The sequence below is a fragment of the Neolamprologus brichardi genome, chromosome 2 (genome assembly GCF_056152115.1).
Source record: "Neolamprologus brichardi isolate AB-2024 chromosome 2, ASM5615211v1, whole genome shotgun sequence".
Lineage (NCBI taxonomy): Eukaryota > Metazoa > Chordata > Actinopteri > Cichliformes > Cichlidae > Neolamprologus > Neolamprologus brichardi.
Window position 1 is genome coordinate 4512834 of NC_142105.1, and position 27399 is coordinate 4540232.

At 38.6% G+C, this 27399-nt stretch overlaps 1 protein-coding gene across 1 annotated transcript; it reads left to right on the top strand.

Annotated features, from left to right (window-relative positions):
* The first annotated feature begins 4486 nt into the window (after nt 1-4486).
* On the top strand, nt 4487-24720 carry elovl6 (ELOVL fatty acid elongase 6). The gene is made up of 4 exons (XM_006798847.3): nt 4487-4758; nt 20529-20660; nt 20893-21044; nt 23034-24720. The coding sequence occupies exons 1-4, from the start codon at nt 4676-4678 to the stop codon at nt 23474-23476; spliced, it is 810 nt and encodes a 269-aa protein (XP_006798910.1). The 5' UTR covers nt 4487-4675; the 3' UTR covers nt 23477-24720.
* The last annotated feature ends 2679 nt before the right edge of the window (nt 24721-27399 follow it).

Here is a 27399-nt window from a genome sequence, read left to right on the forward strand (position 1 = left end):
GGCAAGAATATACCTGCTGCTCAATCTGTGGCTTTTTCGTCAGACTCTGGGACCACAGTGTTGTTTTTTGTAGCCATTTCCCCCATTGCTGGGTTTCATGAATGGTGGCCTTGATTTTCGAGATGTTCTCATGAATCATCGAGTGACGCTACTGACCAGCCAATCAGTGGCATGCAGTCTGACGATGTCACATTTTAGTACCTGCTCGGATTGCTTGGAACCCTGGGTGAGCAGGAACAAAAAACATACTTGGTACCGGGTACTATGACCTAATGGAAAACCCTGAAAACCACGGAGAATTGTGCCGAGTGCCCACACTCAAGCATAGTCATTGTTTTGCATTTTAGTTTTCTTTTTCTATTCCTTTACTGATTGTACTTGGTTTATTGTTTATTGTGCATCATTTTGGTCAACAGCTGTTGTGTTTAAATATGCTATATAAATAAGCTTAACAGTACTCAGACCAATGCTTTTCACAGCTAAGGATTCACACATTCTCTCCAACTCTCTATACACTTTTGTAGTATATTTAATTTGACAGAAAAAAACAAAAATACACAATAAAAAAGAAAAAGATTAACTTAAGTCCTTTTTTATTTCTACCAATATTGCTATAATATTAGTGTGAATTCATATGGTATAATAATCTGGTAAAAATTTAACATCATTTCCAAATTCACTTACACAATTAGCTGTTTCTGAAATGGGTCAACCTTTGTCAACATGCTTGTGTAAAGGTTTGAAAAAGATCCAGCTGCCTCCTATTTCAGTGAGGTTTTTTGGGTTTAATAGGACAGCTTGTCTGCAAAAGTAGGACACTTACCTGAACTCTAAATGAGTGCAACTGTATACACATCTCTGGAAAATTTCATTTTAAGATATATTTGAAAAGTACAAGTCAGACTTTAATATTAAGATTTTAATCAATCACATTAAAATAACATTTTCATGATTATCTCTTTCAAACATTAATAAAAAATAATGAGATAGTCATGTTCCTGTTTACTTCATGTGAAACTGTTAAATGACAGATTACATGTTTTATTAACATTCTCAGCTGTTATTCGCCATACTAACATCAACATTGCTATGTAAATTTCCAACTCACCCCTTATCCTTCAAGCTCAAGCCCACTACCAGAGGCCTGTTAACTTGAAGGTCCTGGGCAATATCTTTGCTTTTCCTGGGACTACACTCTGCTGGATGGACATCTCGAAATGTTGTTGGGATCTGCTGGAGCCACTAACCCAGTTTGGGGGTTACTGCCCTGAGTGCTCCAATTACCACGGGGACTGCTGGTATCCTCACCTTCCACAGCTTCTTAAGCTCCTCTTTCAGCCTTTGCTATTTCTCTGGCTTCTCGTGTTTCTTTTTCTTGATGTTGCTATCACTCAGGATAGCTACATCTGCCACTACGACTGCCTTCCTCTGCTTATCCACCACTACTATGTTCATCACCTGTTTGTCTTTCTGTATCTGGAAGTCCCACAGAATCTTAGCTCGCTATGTGCTGGATTGTCTTATGGGCCTCTTTGCACAGCATGCACCTGTGCAAAGATGCACAAGTGCATCAGGTCTACCACCTGGTGTGGATCTTGTACTTTGGGCTTATTCGTGTGCTGCCATGCTTAGTGCCTCTGTGCTGTCTTTTAGTCAAGCTTGGTCAAGCCACTGGTAGGATTTCTCAATATAAGCCACTTCATCTATCTGCCAGCGATACATCCCATGCAGCAGCCTTTCCTTCCATGATGGTTCCTCTTCTTATTCCTCTTCCACCTATGTTTCTGTTGCTTGAGGTATTCACGAAACACACTATCAGTTGAGGCTATCTTCCTGATGTACCCATGGATCTTTGTTTCATCCTGGACAGTGGTTCTGGCACTCACTAATCCTTGGCTACCTTCCTTCCACTTAGTATACAGTCTCACAGTACTGGACTTGGGTTGAAACCTTCCACGCATGGCAAGGAGTTTCCTTGTCTTGTTGTCAGTGGCTTCTCTTTCTTTGGCCAACTGATTATCCTAGCAGGCTATCTGACAATGAGAAGGGCCCAGGTGTTTTTGCCTGGATCTTGTTCTTCAAATTCAGCAGATTCTTCAGGACTTGCCTTACTATCTGCATGTATTTGGTGGTTGCGGTTTTCCTAGGCTCCTCTTAAAAGTTCCTGTTTCCCTGTGGGATCCCCAGGTACTTGTAGCTATCCTCAGTGTCTGCATTGCTGCCTTCTGGTAGTGCAGTTTCCTCAGTTCTAACTACTTTCCCTTTCTTTCCATCTGACTACACTTCTCCAGTTGTTGCTGTGGATCCTAGAGGTGTGGACTACTGAGTTGATGTCTTGCTAACTCTTGGCATACAGCTTGATGTCATCCATGTAGAGGAGGTGGCTGACCATTTCTCCATTCCATAGTCACTATCCGTACCAAGCCTTGTCAATGATACGGCTTGATATGGTGAGGGGATTGAGGTCTACGTACAACAGCAGTGGGGACAGAGCATCTCCTTGGTGAATCCTGCACTTGATGTTGACTTTTGCAACTGGCTTGAAGTGACTGCCCTATCTACCAGTGTTTTTTCCATGTTGTGTTCCTGACAATTTATTTCTGAGCCCCACTCATGTATTGAGCCATGTGCCAGTATTCTTAAAACTTTTTGATAAAGCATATAGTTAGGGTTGGATCAGGTTGACCCCTGATGCAGGTTCCACAGCATGTCTTTGTCCTGTCTTCCTTCCCTAACCCCAACCAGTTGTGGCAGATTGCTGCCCCTCCCTGAGCCTGGTTCTGCTAGGGGTTTCTTCTTGTTAAAAGGGAGTTTTTCCTTCCCACGGTCACCAAAGCACTTACTCGTATGGGGTCAAATTATGTTTTTCTCTGTTTTCGTTGTATTATCATACGATCTTTAAATCCTGTCTGCTATGACTGACAGAAGCTTCCGTGTGGTACTGAGGCACTTTATTGGCCAGTAGTTAGATGGGACTCGTTCCTTCTGGGGATTCTTGGGGACAGGATTGTCCGGCCTTCAGTTAGCCATTCTGGTTGTATTTCATCCATGAGCAGCTGGTTCATTTGTGGTGCCAGAGTGCAGTTACTTTCTCTAACCAGTAGGCGGAATCATGTCAGGGCCTGATGCCATCCAACTCTTCATACTTAAGACTGTGTCTTAAATGTCTGTTGGTTTAGGTAGTTGTTCTCATGTTGTTCACCTGCCGCTGAGAGTACACCTTAGAATCTAAGGTGTCCTAGCTTCAATTTCTCAGGTTCAATTGGCAGGTTTAGGCTGAAAGTCTTTGCTTAGCAGTTTCCAAGCCCTCAGGTATGTGAGTTACTATCTAAGGGGTAGTGGATAGTTTTTAACCCACATAATTTCCTTAGGGATTAATAAAGTATTCTGATTCTGATTTTCATGCATTCAGCAGCTTTATGGTCATCAATTCTGCCACATTACTTGTAACAAGTTGTTTTCCGTTTTTCAGGAGAACAACTTGTTACAAGTACAAGTTACTCTTACACCTGCATTGTGAGTGTTGTGATGTCTAAGTCTGGTGAAACAACGTTTGATGTAAATGTAAAATTGTATGTTTGATGTGATGCACTGCTTTTAGAAACCAATGAATCACATTCAACTTGCTGAATTTGTCTGTACAAAACCTTTAGTACAATTTTTCTTCCACACAATTCAAAAATTCTTACAGAATTGTTTGTATTCATGAAAGAACAAATGGTAAACTTTTTTAAAATAAACTTTCAACCAAATCATTTTCTTGAACAGAATGATAATAAATTGGCCAATCTCACCAGAAAGAAGCAGTTCAATTGCAAATTCCCCAGTAACTTAAAAATGTTTCATAAGTAGTGGGGAATTTGCCATCTTCTCTATGGGACCATGGATGAATGTGCTAAAAGTCCAAGTACAACTGCAATATCATCAGCACACTATCTAAAGCATGTGAAAGAGCACAGTTTGCATATCAGTGATGAAACTGTATAACTTCCATGCGAAAGTATCAGCTTTGTTGTTTCTAGGTGAGAGTTCTACTACTAAGATCGCTCACCCCATAACCCCACCTATTTACCTTACCAGATATAGAAATTGCTTGTACCTGGATAAGCAGATAAGGCAGCTATTACAAAAGCCTTTCTAAATGTTGGGAAACAGCTACTGACCTAGTTATTGCAGAATAAAGTGACACGTCATTCATGCTAAAGTAATAAAAATGTCATTGAATATAAAATAATGTTTAATTTTAAACAAAATGAAAATGTTTGCTATGACAAAGATTTGACGAAAAGAAGCACAAGACTGCTTACACAAGACACAATATAATCCTATAAACTGGGCTTCAATATTACCCATATGTTCTGTGTTCTTATTTATTGACAATGACCATAGAATAAAATATGAAGGCATCAAATTGAACTTTCAAGGGAGCAATATGACGGCTTTAGGACCCTGAAGTCACCCTCCTTCAGGAAGAGGGCGTCGGCTCGGTAGCCGGTGGAGGAGGAAGGTGCTGTGACTGGCGAGCTGCTCGCGCAGTGACGCGTACAACCGCGAGGTCAGGACATTGGCGCGAGCGATGCGAGTCAGGGGCTGCGAGGAAACAGACTAGAGAGAAACACCTCAGCCGGGTATCGTCTTGTTTCAGCGGTGTGAAAAGAAACACAGTGCAGTGAGCATGTCGGTGCTAGCTTTGCAAGAGTACGAATTCGAGAGACAGTTCAACGAGGACGAAGCTATCCGATGGATGCAGGAGAACTGGTAAGGCTACACTGTAACGTTAGCGCCCCGTTTATAATCCCATATATAGCAATGAACGGTTTTTCTACAGCACATTCAACGCGCCGTGCTCGCGCTAAATGTGTGTTGGAGCCTGTAGCGTGGAACATACATCCACCTCGTTTACCGGGATTAAACCTAGCCGTATCCTCTTACATCAGCCTCTTTGTCATCATCCGCGAATTTCTGACTGTGCTTCATAAAATTAACAAATTCATGCAGGCCTTCAGCCGCATGCGAAAACGCCGCTCTGCCACATTTCAGTCTGTCTGCTCTCATTGGATGCTACATGCTCTTCCACTGTTGCATTGTGCATCTTTCATGAGCAGGATTTGTCCTTGAATTCTTGTGATTTATTCTCCCGGCATCACTGCCGCGATAGTATTATAAAGGTCATCCATTCCTCCAGCTGTCGTACCGCCATCCACTCACTGGGCCAGTATGTTTTTATCCACTGATTGACTGATTTTCTTTGATCAAGAGTGGGCAGCAGTCATGGTTTATTTTTGTCCTTTAAAATAGAGATATTTGTTATTAATTTAGTAATTATTTGTTCTGTGTTTTAAAACAGTTTATTTTTCATTATGAGTCATATATTGATTGTTTTCAATCAATGGAGTATAAAATGATTAAAAACTGTCATCACAAGCCCCCAGACTCTAAGGGGTCTAATGGCATGCTTGGTCCAATACATTTCCTATGTAAATGAAAAGAGAAAGTGTTTGGAGCTCTACTTTAAACAAAATGGCTGGAACTATTATTAACCTATCAAAATTGTTGATATTTTATTCTTATTTTATTGATTGATTGAGTAATAACCCAGTTCTGTTAGCTCTAAATAAGATGCCTTTCCAAATGAAAGAATATGAAATCCCAATGAACCTAAAAATTAATTGCTACACAAAATATAAGAGACTAACTTGCAGCAAAAGCCTTTTTTAACAGTACTAATTGGAGTCACTGATGAATCACAGCTTCCCACAAATCAAATGTGTTTTCTTCCTCTAGCCGTAAGCATGCAGTTTTTTTAAAACTATTTTTCACAATAGAGTGTATAAGTTGACCTTTTACAGACATTTCATTTTTAAGTACCTTGTTAGGGGGGAAAAAAAGGCAAAACAAACATCTGAGTGATGTTAAGCAACTGAATTAGCAGTTCTCCACATGCTGCAGATTCTGTTAGTGGCCTTTCAAGTTGCAGCTGATCTACAGAACAGAAGGACTATTCTCCCAACAGCTGTCCAAGGTGGTGTGGATGGAGTATATATGAGAAAGCAGGATGAGATCCTTTCGTGGAAGGCAGCTGAATATTCTTGAGGGTCACTATAACAGCAGCCTGACCAACAGTCCAGAGAATGGCGAAAATATGAAACAGGAAGTCGCAATTTGTTTTCTTCTTCAAAATAAGAGTGAGGTGGCTTGTCCTCAAAATACCCCGTACTAGTACAAGATGCTGCAAATTAAAGCTGAAGTCACCTTCTGGCATCGTTGTGCATTGATAAGAAGCGTCAATATTTAAAATGCCTCATTGTTTACTTAGGGTGGTGTCTGCTACGCTTTGCACAATCTGTAACATTACTCCAGGCTGAAATTTCCCTGTTGCTACTAACGGATGAGTAAATATTCTTCATGATTGTGTGCAGTCATGCATTACAATCGTGGGTCATGTACTGGTCCGTCCACCCAGCTTTTGCATGAATTAATAGAGGGTTATTTTTGTCCAGGTTCACGCCAGGTTGAGCAAGAAATGGTTCCAAGCAAAACAAAATGATTCATGGGTAAAGTTAGTATGAGCTTCATTCACTGGTAGTGGGTTTTTAGAAGGCAGCACACAGAAAGTAAGAGGTATTTGTCTAGCTTCATCTGTTTCAACTGCCTGATAAAAGGCAGATTGTTTTTAAAGCATATTTTCCTTGAGTGCTTGGAATGAGTTATAGTATATATCAGTCTTATTCAGTAAAATTAAACGTGTGTGTGTGAGTGTGAGAGAGAGAGAAAGAGACAGAGTGAGAGAGAGTGAGTGAGAGACCACATGGGAGTAATGTGTAGGAGCTGTCCATACCCTAGTACTGACAACCAACCAATAACGTTCATCTTCTGATGTCTGCTGACAGAGAATTAGCCAATCAGGTTGCAGCTGATCTGTGATGACCTCTCTCTGCTATTCCTGTAGTGGAAGATGTCAGACAGGGCCAGTGCACATGGCTAATAGAGACAACAACTATGAAAAAAGGGACTGTATAAGTTTATGAGTTGACATTAGGAACGTAATAAAGGGTGACGTGTTTTTATGGCTTAAGGGTGAGACATAAGGAGCTCTTATGAAAGCATGTGCCTTAGAAGAAAAAAAATGCCTCTGTTTAATGGTTAGCTCAGTGCAGTACTTAAACCACCACACAATAACTTTAATCTAATTTGCACAGTTTGCGTTTATGTATTTATTTTGTGTATTTATCCTGCAAACCATTAACAAGGCCAAGTGTCAAGAATTGCACACAGATCTCTGGCTTGGCTGTTTACAGTCTTGTTTGACTAGAAGAACAGGAGGATCCCTTTTGATGGATGTGCCAGGGAATAATTCAGACTCTGAAGGTAAGGCAGATCATATATTTATCATATAACATATGTATCTGATATTTATCTTTGGAAATCACGATAAATGTTTATTTTACATTGCATTTAACTGGCTATAGAGTAGACACGCGAGTTATATAAAAGCATGTGTGCATGACAGAGGAGTCATTGATAAAGCATGCAATTGGCCCTGAAGTTAACACCATTAGACTGTGACTGTTGAACATAGTTATGTAATAGTGTTGATGATGATAAGCTGGAAAAACAAACAGCTCTAAAACTATTCTATTAGTCAAAACCAAATATATCTTTAATCAGAAATAATTATATATGTTACACTGTTGTTACATTTTTCCCCTAATATTTCCATGTACTGTATTCTCATTGTTGAATATAGGAAAGCATCAGCTTTAGTCATGACGGTCATTTACATTTCAAGCAAAATGTATGTTAACTGAACCATGAATCCTGTTCTTTGGCTATCAGATATTATGTATTATTTCTAGTGTGGTCAGTGTTGCCTGTTTCAGTTTGTATTATTTGATGTTAAATATGCACAAGTTTATTTTTCTTGTTTCATGTTCAGCCAAGTCCCAGCTAAAGTAACCCCTCTGTTTAAAACAAGACAAGACATAAGTGTACATTGTTATATACTGTGTGTATGTCATTGTTCTGCAGGGATGAATGGAGACTGGTGCCCTGATCTAATGTCTTTGTTGGACACTGACAGGAGACAGCTCAGTATTGTATAAGAAAGGTCAAAGAGTCGGTTGAAGAACTAAGAAGAGGAGGAAGAACTAAATACTGTGTGATAACATCAGCATCTTGCCTTTTTGACAACAAAATGTATTCAGTACAATATAAACCTAAATATTGTAGGGGCAGGGTGTTTTCATTTTTTCTCCACTTCAATCTTGTGGCAAAAGATTGTCTGATTTGACTTTGGCAAGGAAATTGTGGTGCACAACCCACATTTAATTGTGATTAAGTCACACTAGGAAATTGGAAAACCAGTTTAAAATTGAAAAAACCCCAAGATAATGACTTCCATTTACCTCGGAAGTCTCAGCAGCATGTTTCTCCTGGGACCTGAGTCAGTTGAAGTCAGATGCACTCGTCAGCTAGATCATATTAATATGAGAAGTTTTTTCTTCATTTCAGTTCCTTGGCCCTTCACAACCCATTTCAACACATAATCACTTAACACACAGTAAACCTCATGCAATGCCTGACTGTAATTGCACATATAGTGCATTTATTAACATAACTTTGCAAACTTGTCTTTGATATAAAATTGTTTAGCATGACATGTGCATCATGTTACTGTTTTGAATAAAGTCAGTTTAAAAACACATGCATGGGTTTGTGTATTTGTTGTTGCAGCTCAAATTTTGGTTTGAAATGAATAAACAAGCACTTCTCTCATTTTGATAGGTGATAGCACGTCCAGTCTAATGTGGTAATATCTGGACTGCAGTCTTTGGTTATTACATCTGGTGACTGAACTGGTTTGTCATCACTTCAAATGAAAACTTATCTTCCTAAATATATTAAAACCTCAGATGTGATCCAGTGCAATGGATAAAATCTGCTCCATTTCAATATTGCCTGATGTATGTTAAGCTTGCAGTGTTCCTTACTATCCATAAAAGACACGTTGTTATTATTCAGTGTTATACACACACCTTCAACCTGCTGACTCAGTCTGCACTTCCACAAACGTCATCATTTCTCATTAGCATGCAGATTGTTTAGAACCTTATGTTCTATTTTTTGAAAATCCCCTTGTGTGGATAGCATCCCCATGGGTCTCTTGCTCTTTTGATGGATCTCTGGTGATTTTGCTTTGGACTGATAACACGGGCTGCACAGTCGTAGAATACTGCAGGGAATGAATAATGAAAATTTTGTGTGTGGTCTGACTGTTAATATTTCTTCTAAAATTTGCTTCATTTGCTGTTGCTTTATAAACTTTTAGAGTAAAATAATAATGTTTAGACTCTGCCTTCATGAAATGTTTATGAATATTACTTTTGACAGTAGCATTGCTTCTTTTTAGCTAACCATTTGCCTTTCAATTCAGAAGTATCCTGGCTCACTGACTAATCTTGAAGATCATGTTTCTGGAACTCGATAAGTTGGGGAGATAGCGGTCTTCCATCACAGTTTCATATTACTTATTCAGTCCAAGTGCAGCCTTCTCCATTGTTTCGGAGTTCTCATGCCCTATTATTGTACAGATGAGACCAGTAGATGGACTGGATTAAAAAATTATGTTGCATCAGTGGTTAGTGCATAGTGGCATTTCCCATAGATTTAAACTTTTACTTGTATTGAGTAGAGTATGCACATATGCTTGAGCAACTACAGTCCAAGAAGGTGCAGTTGGACAGTGTTTGATAGGATGAGATGCTCTTTTGAAAAGATATTACTATGACTCGCAAGTTGGTTGGTCCGACCAAAATGAGGAGAAAGATCTGGGATTAGTAGTGAGTCAACCTTTAAAATATGAGCGAGGGACTACACTAAAAAGTTCATTTATTATGCTGAAAATCTGTGAAAATAATCATAAAAATTCAAAAATGATTTAGCAATTGTACTTGGGCAACCACCTCAACAACTAAAGTTAAAGTGCTTGAAATGTTAACTAGCTTGTTTTAATTTTTCTCTTGAAAAATAATATGTGCATTTGTGTGCATTCTCTTATGCAACTTTTAAAAAGATTCATGATTCAAAGCAGCGCAGACGACGTGAGAGAGATCCTTTTTGAAAACCAATTCAGTATTTTTATTCAAGAAATTATTTTTAGGTATTAGACACACTTTTTTGTGTTTTTTAGATGATTTCCTGTTTCCGGAATTGGATCCGTAGCTATAAGTAAATGGATGCTGCTGCCTTTGTAACAAGAGCAGCACATGGTGATGCTAATCATTCTTGACCATGTTAAACAAGAATATGCTTCAGGCTTGATGTTTGTTCGGCCTGTTTTCTTCTCACCACTGATGAGGCGAGGTAGAGACATGCGCTGGCTCCTCGGGAACTGATGTCTGCCTGGGGTGTTGCTGCAGTTTTGTTACACTTTCAGTTTTTATTAGGCTGCCAGTAAAACTCTTTAATGCAAGCAAAAGCAGTTCATATTACAGCTGTTTTGTGTTAGTGTGTATGTGTGACTTTGCAAGCCTGTGAAAATAAATTACCCTAATTTATTACCTTATTTTGTTCAAGCTAGAAATGCAAAGACTGAACATTGGTATGGGTGAGATCAACCCAACTGACTGCCTTGTTATTTCTTCAACAGACCCTCTGTTAGTGTGGCCATGTAAATCACCAGCTTCTGTAGGTGTAATATGTAGGTGGCCCAGTGCTTTTTGTCCTTATAATGGATACCTTTGGTTAAAATGTACATTTAGGAAATAACACATTAAGCCCAAATTATAAACCACTAACACAAAAATATATTTCTACAGAGTTTTCAGTTTTTTACTTTTTACAATCGTTTGGAAAATCTTTTCAAAACGGCACTAACATTTGTTTTTAGTCGGTGGACTTTTTGTTTCCCATTTCCTCTGGTGAATTGCAGCTTTTCTTGAGTAGTTGCATACATGAGTCAATATGGAATGAATGCAGTTGGACCACATTTCTTCTCACTGTAGTTACAAGAGTGTGTCTTTTTCACGTTGTACTTGATGATGTGCGTTCCAATGAAAACAAAGTTTGGGCACATAGATAACATACTGGTGATGCAATTCTCAGACTAAAGGTTGAAAGCCATCCTTTCTTTTAAAAAACAAATCACTGCTACTTAATAATTAATAAATCCTACAACTTTTGTCAATTATGTAATGACAATCACAGCTTCAGCGTGATTGTTGTGTGATAATGTCAATTATTGCACAACAAATGTTAATACTTCCAGCACAAACTCCTTAAAGTAACTTGGCGAAGTTACTCCTTTTACTGTCTATAGGATACAGAAAGTGCCAAGGAGTTAACTGTCCTGAACTAAACTAAAATATTGCAAGTGTGCGCACAGATACGCAGTTCTGCTGTGTATATAGTTGTATATGTCTTTGTGACATAGCATACGCACACACAGTTAGACACCAGCTCAGTGTCACAGGCATGCAGACTCATCCTCAGACTGCAAGCACAGGATTACATAAGACATGAAATCTCCTGGACAAGCTAATACAGATCCAAGTTTCACAGCAGGTTATCCAGCAGCTTTATACGACACTGTCAGTGGGGGAGGGGATGGCCAATGGGATCAACATTCTTATTATAATGTGCAATGTACTTAAGAAGTTAGTACATAGGTTAACCAAAACCATAAGGTGGTAGGATATGCTGGCATACTTCAACTTGATGTCTAGAACGAATTGTTTGCTATAAAACTGTAATTGGGGCTGGATGGCTTGGCTCTTCGTTTGTCATGTTTGAAGTTAGACTACTCAACTTTTACAAGCTAAAAGACTATTTTTATTTGAACCTTTATGGTGGTGATAATATTGTGAGACTGTAGTGTCAGAGGACATCTCTGGAGCTGTGCTTTGTTGGCTCCATCATCAGTATTCTCTCAAAAATAAATTCCCTTTTTAAACTTTTGTTCATCATTTGGAGGCCCGGCATCTGAATCTGTAATAATGGTTACGCACCAGAGGGAGAGGGAGTGTGACGCTTTCCTGATTTGACTGAGCAGCTCTCGTAGACTGCACTCAGTGTGCACAGTTTTACATAGAGAGCTGGCTTTGCAGTCATAGATTTCACCTTATTTTAATGTTTTTTACCACTAAGCTAGTGCTTCTTGTGGTCATTTAGATGAATGCAGCTGCCAGTCTTGCTGCAAGAAAGAAATCTCTGCTGATTCTGTTACTGCTTCATGCTGATCCTTCCCAAAAGAGCTCTGACTTTGTAGTTTTTTATTTGTGCTGCCTCGGCCCACTTTGGCAAACAGCAGAGTCAGGCCATTTGCCACAACCCTTTAATATATTGCACATGTAGTTTTTAACCTTGTGCAGTTTACTATCTTAATTTATTTATTAAATTGTATTTTGGGAGGCATTATGACGTACTTCGAGGACTGAGGAAACTTAAGAGAGAACTGAACAGAAAACTGTAATAAGGAGTCTTAAAATATATAATCTTTACAAGCACATGCACAAAGTGAGTCAGGTCTTAAAAACACGAGCGAAAGCAGTAACAAATCACTCATGACAGGTTCTAATGTGAGGGTGAGTAGCTGTGCTACATGGCTAACATTAGGCTATTTAGATTTTTTTTTTTTTTCCCTGCAGTAATCACATTTTGGCAAAATAAGAATTTTCTTATTCAGCTAACATTTGGCCATCTGTTAAAGGGTAGTGCTGGGCTTGTTTTATGGTACTGCCGTTGTGATCATTTGTATAGGAATTTGCTTATGGAGAGCCTATGAACAGAGGTTTTCAGCCTATGCAAATGTGGATGACACTGTGTAGGTCGAATGCTGATTGTTGGACAAGAGAGCAGGGACAGCAAAGATAATGACTCCAAAGATTAAGAAATGAAAATCACAAATGGTGACTGCAGTGGACACTTGATTGTTGATAATACTGGGTCTTTGAATGTAGGACTTTGCAGCTGGCTGAAGGACTAAAAATGATGAAAGAGTTGCCCACAAACAGGTTGAACCACATACTTTGAATACTGCCTCCAACAGATGCGATCTACTTGTGGATGGACTCTCAGTGGGTGCCTATGATTTGCCAGTGTACTGGACGTGGACAATCATCATGAGGCTACTGTAGTTTCTATGTAAGTTTCATCATCACATGGTCAGTGCGAGGCTCTGAGTGAACATCACCTGACTGTCTCTGATCGCTATTTGTGACAGTGTGGACGTGTTAGTGGAGACTACAGAGCACCAACTGTGCATGCACCCTTAAGGTGGACTTCAGTCAGATTTTGAAGATCTAACACTATGGCTACTACTTTGTTGTGTTGTCTCCAGCAGCCCATGTCTGTCCCACAGAGTATAATTGTTCTTTAGTGTTTACAAACTAAATTATTATGCAGTAGACTTCTTGGTCATCATACTGGTGTTTGAGCCAAAACAAATATAAGCTAAATATAAATTTAATGAATTATTAAAAATAAATAGATAAAATGTAATATTCTTTGCTGATGATGAAGTAATCTGTTGCAATAGTTGGTCCTTAGGCTCTAAATTTATTTTCAAAATGTAACTTGTTTGTTGGCTTGAAGTTATTAAAACAAAGTACACCTTGGTTTAAGTAAGTGATTATCCTGTTTGAAATTTGTGTTGTGTGGATTTCAATACTTTATATTTAGGTGGTATATAGATGGCATTGTGAGCATTGCCAAGCATCCCTTATGTCTTCATTCAAGCGTGGCAACACATTTACTGAAAAAGTTGCATGCTAGTGCTATATTTGTCACCTGCTGGTTGAAAGAGAGCGCGAAGAACAGAGAAAGAGTGCAGTGGGTTTTGGTTAGGAGGAAGAATCATTACTAAATCTTTGTTCTCACTCTTTTCAAAAATTTTAATTTTGCATTTCACATTTAACATTAATGAACCAAGAAAATCTGCATTTTGCTTTTGAAACATGTTTGCAACCATCAATGGAGTGACAGGATGCGTGACTGCAGCTTTTCCCAACCTTATAAACAATATTTTTTCATATTGACCAAAACTACCACCAATGACTACCAATGGGCCTTGCAATCAGTCATTATCATTATTATGCAAATTCTCATTACCACTGATCAATGGAAATGTCTGAGCATTACCATTACAGTTGGGGGAAAGGCTGTAATCACAGTACTGTAAGATGGTGAAACATATATCCTTAGAGATGGTTGTAAATGGCCTCCTTGACTCCCCACTCAAACCAGTGTTGCTTTTTGTCAGGATGTGCATACCATCGTCATTGAAAGAGTGATGATGAGGTAGCTCTTCTGTGTTGTGCCATCTGCTTATCCAGAAGTGGTTTGGTTTCCCCGATGTGTAATTCACAGCAATCTTCCTGGCACTTCACCACATACACTATATTATTCTGTTTGTGCAAGAGGATCCGATCCGTCAGGTGGACCAATTGTTGGCATAGTGTGTTGTGGGGTTTGAAAGCTACAGACACTGTGTTTTGACAAAATGCGTCTCAGCTGTTCTGTTAAAGGTTTTCATTTAGACAGCAGTTGTCTTTCTTCTCTCCTGGATCGCCTGGAGCATTCTGTAGGTGCTTTCCCAGCTTTGACAAATGTCCAGCTGGGATAACCACACTTACTCAGGGCCTTTTTGTAATGATGTCATTCTGATTCCCTGTGGGGATGATAAGAGTCAAACATTTCTCCCCCTGAAAACGATATGTCCAGTAGGGCTGGGCGATATGGCCTAAAATCCATATCGCGATATAATTTGAAGCATGTGCGGTAATGATATATATCGCGATATATTCTTTTCTTCTGTATAACGTATTTTCCACACTATAAAGCACACTTAAAATCCTTTAATTTTCTCAAAAATCGAGTGTGCCTTATGTATGAATTCTGGTTGTGCTTACTGACCTCGAACCGATTTGGGCGTGCAGAAATCTGTTAAAAATGTTTTGATGCACAGTGAAGCTGGAGGATGAACGCCAACTTTCCTTCCACTCGATAAAAGTTAACGTGACGGATTCTGGTGGTCAGGGACAAATGCAATCGCATAGCAGGATACTATACACGGGCCAAACTTCAGTCAGGAGAACAACTGAGATCATTCATCCACAATATGAGGTTAGTTATTAATATACTGCAACAACATGGGAATAGAGCAGCTGCGAGAGAATTCAACATTAATGAATCAATGTTACAGAAGTGGAGGAAGCGCAGTTTTTGGCTTTCCCCATATTTCAAAAGTGCTTCATCTCTTTGCTGTGACTGTCGCCCGGCATAATTTTCAGATGATAATGGTTGTAGCGGCTGCGATGCTTTCGACCAAAACAGGCGCAGTTTGATGACATCATCAACATGCGCTATCGCGATAGAGCGGTATAGTCAAAATCTCTATCGTTGGCCAAATTTATATCGTTTCTATCGTATATCGTTTATATCGCCCACCCCTAATCTCCAGCAAGCAAACAGAATCGAGTCTCTGGAGTAATCAAAATTTATGAGAGAATAAACTGAAAATGAACCTGACTAAAAGCCCGCAGGGTTCAAAGCTTGTGCAAAAAGTAGCGGCTTATAGCCCGACAATTACGGTAATTAAAATGTCACATGATGTCAAGTGCTTTGTGTTTTAATGCTTTTAAATGACTATTTTTAATGGACTTTTTACTTAATAGATGACAAAAGACTATTTAAAATAAAATCTGTGTAACCTTTGCCAAACTGTGACCACTGATGATAGACATGGTAATTACAAATAAATGTAAAAAATATTTTGTATCAGTAGCACAAGCAAACTGCAGTACTATGCCAGCAGTGAGCCACTCCTTATTTCTTTGTATAATGCTAGGAAAATAGGCAGTGTGTTTGTTATCAGTGTGACACTGAAAAGTGATGAGACGCTTTCCAGATGATGATGCATGCCAGATTCTGACACCACTAGCTGAAATGCAGCCCCCAAATTATGACAGAATCTCCACCATCCATGTGGTTGTAGAAACTCACTTTTGTACCTCTCTCCTAAGCTTCTCTGTACATCATAACATATTTTTTGTTTGTTTTTTGAAAATTCAATAGTCTTTGAAACCAAAAATTTCAAATGTGCAGTAATCACTCCATAAGCTGCTGATTTTTCACCTTTCCTCCCCATTTCCCTTCTGTAAGGCTCCTTGACAGCCACCCTTTCACCAAGACTATTTCCAATAAGCCTTCAACAAATAGTAGATGGAACAACTGAAAAGCCAGATGCATCTGATGTATCTTTATTTATTTGTTTACTTTTTAATTTTTGTATCTCTAAAGGACATGACTTTTACATAGTGTTCGTCCGTTATCAATGTTTTTTAAGAAAATGCTCAGGGATAAGGACTGAGAAGTTGTGAATAATAAGCCAGTGTTTACAGAAAAAGGGAGAACCTAGCGAATTAGTGCTCGAGACCTCTTTTAAAAAAATACCAGAAAGCCTGGCTTCTAGGAAGTACAATATAAAAAAAAATGAGGGGTAGCTCAAGGCACATTACTTTAACTCAATATATTCCTTTATAACATGACATCTAATTTGATAACCTTCAAAAACGAATGGCCCTACTAGAACAAGCGAGGCTTGGACACTGAAGGGTAAATGCAACTTATTTTGCCCCATCTTTAGATGATTTCATTGTACTCATAAGGAGTTCTATATATGGACTGATTCTTATATAGCGCTTTTCTACTCTCCTGGAGTACTCAAAGCACTCTATACATGCCTCATTCACCCATTCACACCCACTCGTACAAGCACTTCTATACACAATACACAAGTGCAAACTAACCTGCATTCACACGCATTCACACTCCGATGAACGCATCGGAGGGCAATTTGAGGTTAGTATCTTTCCCAAGGATACTTGACATGCAGACTGGGGAAGCCAACCGACCTTCCGATCGGTAGCTGATCTGCTCTACCACCTGAGCCACGGCCACCTATGAAATCACAGCTTAGACTATGTTCATCATGCTACCCTTTGACCTTTAACCTTGAATGGCAGTAAACCAAAGGGTAATACTGAGATTGTTTCTCCTTTGCAATCCCCTCCAGCCACTCCACATTATATAGGGCACTGTATTGTGTGTTGCTCTGTTCCCCCCTCCTTCCTGTGTAGTTGAAAAACAGTGATGTCATTCTGCAGTCCAACCCTGTTGTCATTCAGTAAATGCAGCTGAATTTGACTTTGACAGGTTTGTCCTTTGTTCTTCAGAGGTGGTCTCAAGCATTTTATGGTCTCCTGCAAAAACAGATCCTTTGTTGAAAGATGGAAAATAAAGAGTTGATATACTATGTGATGGTAAAAGTATTCATTTATTCAGTTTGAAAAGACAAAGGGCATCAGCAGCACTACTTTTTTTTTTTTTAATCTTCTAGCATTGGTTGACCCATAACCATCTACTGACATACACCTTAACCTGACTGACCGTCTTACACAACCCTCCTGTAATGAAATTACAAAGTGGGATCCCAAAGTTAGCATCAAGTTCATTCTTGAAGTTCATTTTTGAGAAACTGATGTCATGGAATTAAAGATTTAACTGATTATTGTCACATAGCCTTTTACATTTTTTTTTAAAAAGAAAATAAATTACGCCTTTTTGTGTGGCTACATTCTTGATCAGCAAATTTTAGCGCTGTTGTCGAGATTGTCATCTGCTAAGGCAGCAGAACAGGTTTGTTCACTGTGTACAAGGTTGCACATGTGTGGGCTCTGTGAGAAATGTTCAGCAGTGTTAGCAATGTAAGTCTTAACCCTTTAAAGCCAACTATATCATGTTTAAAACATGCGTTTTTGGGACGTCTACATCAGTGTGAACCCCCATCCCATGGAAAACTGAAATAAATTGCATGATATGCTTTTAAAGAATAAACTGCAAAAAATGCCTGATGTAGTACTCCTGTGCTTGTATATCATATATCACAATTCAATTGGCAATTCTGTTTAGAGGCCTTATTTTCATTTTGTATAATAAAGCACTAAATACCTAGGGCTTTAAAAAAGTCAGCATCATGTTGTTGTCTTTGAATAACCTCTAAATAACAGCACAAACCTCACTGAAGTGTAACATCACTCCTTGGGCTACTTTTACTCAGCTAATTAATCCCAGAGCTATTGGTCAAGCTCCAAGAATGCCTCATTCCTAGTTGCTGTGCACTGTCCTCTTGACAGCAAACACAATGTTTTTTTGTTTTGTTTTAATGTTTCCAAGGTTGCTGCTGCTGATATTTCTTTTTTCCAGTATCACCCTGCCGTTACATACATATATCTACTTCTGGCTACCCTGCTGTAGGTCTGATGCCTGACGAACTGGAACCTACTAACTTACTCTCATAAGGTTTATTTTCCTGAAGGTTTCCTGGGGGTTTATTTTCTTGGCTATGCTGCTCGAAACCGTTACTCTGCTCTCTGTCCAATAGAGCAGATCGTTTTTCGACAGTGCTGGTTTAGTGTTTTTCGGCCCTATTCAGCATCCAGTCTGTCAAGTCAGACTACCTGCACCTTGTAATTGTGCTGAGCACTGACAAATGCTTTTCTTTAGATTCAGTTGAGCCAGGTGGTGTTTCACTGACAATTCAATTAACACAAATTTAGATCACAGGATGGGAGGAGCTGAAACTGAATTCCAGCAATAACAATTAACGTGCAGCAAAGTATTAAATGGCAGTTGGAACTGGACTCTGATCATTAAATCATTGCTTCAGGCATTGCATGTGAAGTCACTTTATTATGTAAAACGTGTCTTGTGTACATTATGAAGCAGTGCTGGAAGAAGAACGTCTGTGCATAGAACAATTACATTGTTAGAAATGATTGTGGTGGAATAAATTGCACAGAAATGCTGCTTTCATTTAAAATGTCAGTTTTTTTCCCTCATAGTATCTAAGGATGAAGCTTGCCAGCTTGCTCTTTGATAATGTTTGTTTCTTCTTTGATGGATTACAGTAGAGTGCAAGTCTTAAGCAGTGGAGCAATTTATTGAAATCCATTCGTACATGAAAATATAGTGTATATATTAAAAAAAGAAGCTTGAAAGTCAATATGTTGTATAAACCTTTATTGAGGAATAAAAGGTGGAATAAAGCCTCTCTTAGGAATTTTTTGGAATTTCTTCAAATAGTGTCCAAGCTCCTTGATGGATATTCCAAAGCTCTTCTTTGGATGTTGGCTGCCTTTTCTTCTGCTCTCTGTCAAGATGGTTCTACATCTGAAGAATGTTGAGGCCCACACTCTGGGAAAGCCAATCCATGATTGATAGAAAAACATACAGTGGAATACAGTAAATATATGCTTTCACTGGATTGCTGTTGCCAATCATATATATGGTGCATCAGAATCTAGTGTTGACCTCAGCCTCTTCTTCCTGTTTCCTTTTCTTAAGAGTTGCTTTTTGACAGCCATCCTTCCATTTCTGATGGGTTTTCACCAAAGAGTAGATGGATCAACTGAAGGCTATGTCACATCTTTGCTGTATTTCTTTCCTATTTCTCAAGGACATGACTTTGAGATACTGTCCATCTGCTGCATATAGCTTTTTAGGCCTGCCACTTCTTTCTCCACTTATCTAGCTTTTTAAAATCTTTAAGGGAGATACAGCTCTCTATGCCAAATGTGTGGCTAATAACTCTGGTTATGGTCAACAAGGAATTGCCTTGTGGGTGCAAAAACACTACTGTCAAACTGTGTTATCTTTGGCTTTTTTCCATGAGTTCAGCTAAAGAAATGGGAACAGATTAAGTTTTTTTTACAGCAGGCTGCTAGTAACAAAGTGCCTACAGATACAATTTAAAAAAGGTTCTATGCTAAATTGTCTGTTTTGTGTAGACAAAACAGCAGCCAATCCTTAGTTAGGTGCCGTTTTATGCTTGAATGATTCATAAGTTAGTCTAAAGGGCGATCGTGGCTCAAGAGTTGGGAGTTCGCCTTGTAATTGGAAGGTTGCTGGTTCGAGCCCCGGCTTGGACAGTCTCGGTCGTTGTGTCCTTGGGCAAGACACTTCACCCATTGCCTACTGGCGCCAGTGTCCGGCAGCCTCGCCTCTGTCAGTGCGCCCCAGGGTGGCTGTGGCTACAATGTAGCTGCCATCACCAGTGTGTGAATGGGTGGATGACTGAATATGTAAAGCATTTGGGGTCCTTAGGGACTTGTAAAGTGCTATATAAATACAGGCCATTTAAAGTGACTTTAAAAGCATTCATCTAAAAAAAGTGAGGTACAAGTAGTGGACTGAAAATGAGTGAAAAGGAACCAGTGTCCTAAGAAAAACTTTGAAAAAGCGTCAGAAAGTTCTGAAACCTTTTGCTCAAGATCGCTTTACAAGAACGCCTGACGTCTTTGGGAGCAAAATATAAAGAACTGAGGGGTGTTTCAAGACTTAGCGTTTGGCTATTTTGGTCACTTTAGTGATACTTTATAACCTTCATTCCTAATTTGTTGCATTGAACATCAGTCTATCAGTATATTTTCCTGTGTATAGTAAGTCATGCTTTCTCTTTTTGTTGCTTGCAGGAAGAAGTCCTTTCTCTTCTCTGCACTCTATGCTGCCTGTATCCTCGGGGGCCGCCATGTCATGAAACAAAGGGAGAAGTTTGAGTTGAGGAAACCATTGGTGCTGTGGTCACTCACCCTTGCTGTATTCAGGTAAGAGGGTTGACATTTGTTTAATGATTATTTAATATAAACTGACTTCAGTCGTCAAACGTAGCTGCGTTTCACAACAACTAGAAACAGTAGCAATGTGCACAGTAAGAAAACCTCAGCCTTGTAGAAAGTGCTAGAAATACAAACATTTTAGCTATAATGTGGGAAGCACTTTCACACTTTTAACACAAATTATTGTCCGTATATGTCTGTCCTCCTCACCCCCATGTAGTATTTTTGGTGCCATCCGTACTGGGAGTTACATGATGTACATCCTGATGACGAAAGGGCTAAAACAGTCAGTTTGTGACCAGAGCTTCTACAACGGGCCTGTCAGCAAATTCTGGGCATATGCTTTTGTACTCAGTAAAGCACCAGAGCTGGGTAAGTCGATTTCATTTATTTATTTTTTTTAATGATCTTTTGCATATTTTTTTCTACAATGCTGCAAATACCGTAAAAGGCTGATGATGTCATCACCCCGTCAGGCAGGTGGTCAACATGGACACCCAAGTTTGTGAATTTGATAACTCAAGAACCAAGCGGCATACTTCCTTCAAACTAATACTAAAAGTGTATTTACTAATAATCTTGGACGAGTTTAAATCCCAGAAACCTCAGTCTTAAGGTCAGGGGTCAGGGTTTCTGAAAATCGTCTGAATGTGATGACTGAAGAAGAAAGTCACCTACAATTTTGAAATTGATACAATAGGTGTATCTGCTAGGAGGCTGGCAATTGGCCACCACCAGTACGCTTCTTTTTAAAGATTTTGTGTGAATGCAATTTTATTTTTGCTCATCTTTATCTTCCTAGTGTCAGATCTTCAAGCCTAAACCTAGAGCAGTTTTTCCTCTCAGCAGGAATAAAGAGTGGCAGATGCCATGTTCTCTCTGTCTGGCTAATGTCCAAACTATCATGTTGTGAAGTCTGGAAACTGGAGACTTGGTTGTTTCTGTATCTACTAGGTACAGGAAGGTTCAGGCGGCTTAGGGAAACATAAGAAGGTGGACAGAGACCTTTTTGTCATGGGTGGATGTCTCTCTAGATATGTCACTAAAAATTCGAGACACTGCAACCCCATTGCACATTCTAAAAACGAACACAAGACACATATGAAGTTCTGCTCTGTTTCATCAAAATACCACTATTATCAGGACCAAAAATATGTATGGCTTGGCTTTAAGGATTTGAGTTGAGTACTCATTTAAGAGCTAAAGGTCAGAAGCCAAATTTTTGGCACCGTGCTCACATCTTTTAGCCATCCACTTTTGCCAATACACACTCATATGGACAACATCTTCATCTGTAATTCCAGGTGAATTAACACTACAACTATCGCAGCAAAATCAGGTGGAAAATAATATAAAATTTATAACGGTAAACTCAGGTTTATTTGTAGTAAACTGGCTGCTGCAAGCCTTAATAAATCAATATAAATAATAATCATGTTTGAATGATTAAGTAATTCATAATTTTGCATTGTAAAAGAGAAATTCCCACAAATGCCCTATTATGTGCATAATAGGGCAAATTCTAGCTGTATAAATATAACACCAAAACAGTACTTTGTGCTGTCACTGACTGGTTTCCTGGCTTAGAATGGAACTTGGGGTCTGAAGGTTACATGACAGTAAGCATGGCGGTGTCAGTGTGACCTTGGTAAATATGTGACTAGTGGAAGCTTACTTGGTTAATAAAAGTCTCTATTATGCTTGAGTTAATCATGCTTTGTGTTAAAATCCCAACTGTTTAACATACTGCAATTACTGCAGGATTAGTGTTCCTTGTGCATTTAAAGTCATTCAGCCACTACATTCACTGATATATATATTGCAATATTTTTGACTGATGTAAAAATATAAAAATGTAGGTAAGTGTACATTTACATTTATACATAAATTTGAAAACAAAAGCCCCAAATTTTCATAAGAAAAAATACATTTTGTAACCTGGAAACCACTGATATGAAGCATTGATATTACGGTGTTTTGTATTTGTAGCAGTACTTTACTTTGTACTTTGTTGTAATAGGGCATGTTTTCTGTTTTTTTTAACTTTTGCAGTTACCGCAACTGTTTATTGTAGAGTACTTATTGGCCTTAGCCTTGTTATGGGTGATAAATGGTATAATAAAAACTGCTTTTGCTGCCACTTGTATTTGTGTTTATCAGTTTATTGGGTCCTAAGTTGTCAAACATTTCAGTGCTTCTCTGTGTGTGCCTAAAGCTTTGTGTTTTTACACAGCTTTGCATATTTGAGAGTGATTTGTATCACAGCCAGTTACTTTTTGTTGGACAAATAATAACCATGTTCCTTTTTCTGCTGCTCCGTCCTGTCTTATCCACTCCTAACTTCCACTCTCCTATTCGCAGGTGACACTCTGTTCATTGTCTTGAGGAAACAGAAGCTCATCTTTCTCCACTGGTACCATCACATTACTGTGCTGCTCTACTCCTGGTACTCCTACAAGGACATGGTGGCTGGCGGCGGGTGGTTCATGACCATGAACTACTTGGTCCATGCTGTCATGTACTCTTACTACGCACTGCGTGCAGCTGGTTTCAAGCTGTCTCGCAAGTTTGCCATGTTCATCACACTGACCCAAATCACACAGATGTTGATGGGCTGCGTAGTCAACTACTTGGTGTACTCGTGGATGCAGCAGGGCCAGGAGTGTCCATCCCACATGCAGAACATTGTTTGGTCCTCCCTCATGTACCTCAGCTACTTTGTGCTCTTTGTCCAGTTCTTCTTTGAAGCCTACATCGGCAAGTCCAAATCATTGGCTATGGCTGCCACCAAGAAAAGCGAGTAAAAAATAAATGCCATAAGTATGAAAAGAAGGAAGTTAATGTAAAAAGGGAGTTTGAAATTGAGAGCAGGGACCACTGTCTTGAGAGATGAATGGGTTTAGGTGTGAGAGAGGTGGCATATAGCCCACGAAGTCTAGTGGGAGTGGGAGGGTCATGAAATGGTTGGTGTTTGTGCTTGAGCATTATTACTAATGTGCAGGTCTTTAAAAAAACAAAATAAAAAAACAAAAAAAAAAACCCAGTGAAGGTTCTGTCTCCCTTGAGGGATGCTATAGAAACAGCACCACCATGATCAGAAGCCATCACAATCTGTCCACCTGAAGTTTAAAAGCCCCCATTTTAAATTCACATTTAAAAGTTTTTCCAAACATAAAGGATAACAAAAGGATCAAAATCACCAGATTAAAAACAAATTACATCTACCACAAGTATAAGTTTACTTATATAGTATATATATATATATATATTTAAATATATATGTATATTGAAAAAAAGAAGGTACATATGAAGAGTTAACATTAACACAGGCCATCTGAGTATGTTTTTGTTTGTCTGTCTGTCGTCAGTGTTTTTTTTGGTTAGATCTGTCAAAGCAAAAGTTTGGATCGCTGGTGAGTACATGGAGCTGAAGTGTTGGTGGTTGAGGTGAGCTGATGGGGTGAACGGCACTGTGTCGTCTGTCTTACATTGCAAAATGCGATATTTTTCTCAGGTCTTAGGTTATCTCTTTCTTAATATAATATGCATATCAAGACAAAGTAGACATGTTTAACATCTGCACCACTTTACAGTATGGCTGAATTTCATCTAGAATGTCTGCATAATTGAGAAAAAAAGTATGAATGGAGCTGATAGGACTGACTGTTGACCACACCGCTCCTGGCCGTGATGGGAAACAGATGCTGACAGTGCCCTGCTTCACCACTTGTCATGACCTTGCAGAAGTTGCCGACCACACTTGGAAAATTACTTGCCATTGACTTCCAAGCACTTCGCTGTGTTAAAGTGTCCCTACCAGTGACGAAACCAGTCTGTTGGACAATGAATGCTTAAATGGAGGAAGAGCATATTTCTGTCTAGCAAAAGAAAAAAAAATTCAAACATGCAAATTGTCAAAATCTGCTGTATTGAAAAAATAGTATGTATCCTTAATGGTGTCTGTTGTGCTATTGTGCATTTGCACTGTATCAATGTAAAAAATATGTTGCTGACAAACTTAACGTATGAACAAAGTGCAAAAATGTGACATTCCATGTGTTTGTTTGTATTTTTTTCCTCTTGGTATTGCACACCATTGAAACTATTTTAGTGCTAAACCTGAAAAGCCATCTAAAGTACTACTAAGCATTTGGAATTAAGAATTACCAGAGTTTAATTATCACTCCCAGACATCCAGTCTTTCTTTACAAGAACTGAAAGACAAAGTGTAGCAGCAATCAAACATGTTTTATGCCTGACCTCCCAACATCGGGTGTTACACTTCTGGTTTTAGCCGAGTCACTAAAGTTGATCTGTATCATTGCTGGATGCACTTTGGTAGTTGTAGGCATAAATGGCATGAGTAGTTAAGCTAAGCAGCTTTTCATCTAAATAATGATAGTAATCCACTATTACTGTTGGTTCAGTATTGAAAAAAGTGTGCTGACCGCCCCCTAGAGGTCACATTACAGGTTGTTTGAGGCTCCATTTAGTTGAGGTTGGAGTGAGACAAACATGGCATGAATCAAAATATTTTCGTCTGAGAAAAGTTAATCACATAATAAACATGGATTCTTAACCATTTAGTTGGAAAGACCTAGTAAAGCAAATCCTGTGAAGTGATGGTTGCATTTTATTATTGTTGCATAGAAACAATTCCATAATCCATAAAAATAATAACAAATGGTAAAATTATGCAATATACATGTTCTATAGGGAAAAGAACACGTTGCCCCATCATATTATAATTTTTAAATAAGTTAAACAAAACAACAGGATGTGGCCGCCTATCGTTCCTGCCACTTCCGGCTACCATCTTTGGTAACTAAAGAGTTAGCCAACGAAATAAAATGCTACGCTATCAAGACAAAAGAGGGGAGTAAAATTTGTTCAACAAGATATTTTGTTCAGGCTGAAGAAACTGTGGTAAGTGTTAACAAACTCAAAAACAAATTCCCACAAGCACAAATCTTGAATACTTTTATGGTTTAATTATTCAGTTTTGAATGTGTAATATATCACAATTTATATTATAAAAGCGTCAAAGCAGCCTAATGGACCATTTCCAGAACACACATCATGGAAACGTGCAAAGGTCTTTTTCCAGTTAAATGTCTCCTACAGGCTTAGCGGGTGATGAAGTTACTATAGAGGTCATTGGGGTGGCAAAACTTACCGGTGACAGAACTACTGATGATATCCTGAATTAACAGCAGAAGCTATACTTTGTATAAATGTTCAGTAATATATACTAGTAGTGAGAGACAAGTATCGAATAGACCTTACCAATTTGGTCCCTATTATTACCAGTACTACAGTACTGGTAATAATATTCAGAGTTTTCTGAAGGTATTTAAAAAAAAATGGCTACTTTATACTTATATTATCTTACATGAAAATAATGATTACGATTTTGACAGCTTTACCTGAATTATTGCAGAATTAATTACAGTCTAGAAGTTGTATCTAATTTTAGTTTATTCATAACCATAAAATGATTTGCTCTGTGCTCTCAAACAGGAATGCTCTTTATCTGAACTGAATGCAGATTATGATAATGAGTGCAGGTTCGAACTGCTATTGCTATCTTGATGTAAAGAGAGGTCACTGAAGCATTTTTTTGTGTTTTTGTGTTTATATTTAGCATTTGCTACATATGAAAAATGAATAAGAACAGATTTGCTTAATAACCAATTATTTTGTATTGGTTGCAGTTGTATCTTTATATATCCCTATTACTATTAGTTTCTCATCGGTGAGCTATTTTATTTCTTTGTAACATTGCTGCCATCTAGTGACAAAAAGCCAACCTGGCTATTTTTCTTTCTTGACGATTGATTTCTAGGTCATTAATGATAGTACTGTGGAGCATTTCTCTTTAATTGTTAAATAGTTGTGATGAAGAACTATCCTATTCAGTTTATGTAATGGGAAAAATGGCTAATTGAAATTAAGTTGGGATTGTGTGCCACTTAAGTGAAAGTGTACCTGTGATTAGTTGTGCTCATTGTTGTTATGTTATTCATTTTCCCCCTGAGACAAAACTACCAAGACAGCTTGCCAGATTTGGGACTTTCCCTCCTGTCTATGGTGCAATCATACATTCTGGCTCACATGTCTATGTCCAATACATGCATTAGACCTTCCCTCCCCTTCTGATTTTAACTCTGGACAAATCCTTGAAAACCAGTGTTGCTCTATCCTGCTCAAGAGCTAAAGGGACCAAATACTGACCTGAAGGATCAGGGCAAAGCCTTTGAGTGGGTGGCTAATTCCCGCTTTAGCCCTCATCAGCTGTCCTCTGGGCAGGAATGGGACCGTGAGCGATAAGACAAAGCTAGACCCATCTGGCAGAAAATATAACCCCAGTTACAAAAAGTTATGATGGTCTGCAAAACCTAAAATCTGAGACAAAAAATACAATAATATCATTTAAACCCCATATTTTATTTAAGAAAATATTTTCACATTTTTTATATTTTAATGCTTTGGTTTGCTTTATTTTGTATTTTGAATGTGCACATTTCATACGTCTGCACAAGTCTTTCTAAATGTTACAGGTTTTGGAGAAACACATGCTGCCATTTCAGCAAAACAAAGAGATAGCATACTCTGCAACACAGCACCACCGCAATGTATTAGAGCATGTAAGAAACCATTTCCAAAGTCTTGACCGGTTGCCAGTTAAAAACATTTGACATATTATCAAATAAAAAATATGGCCAGG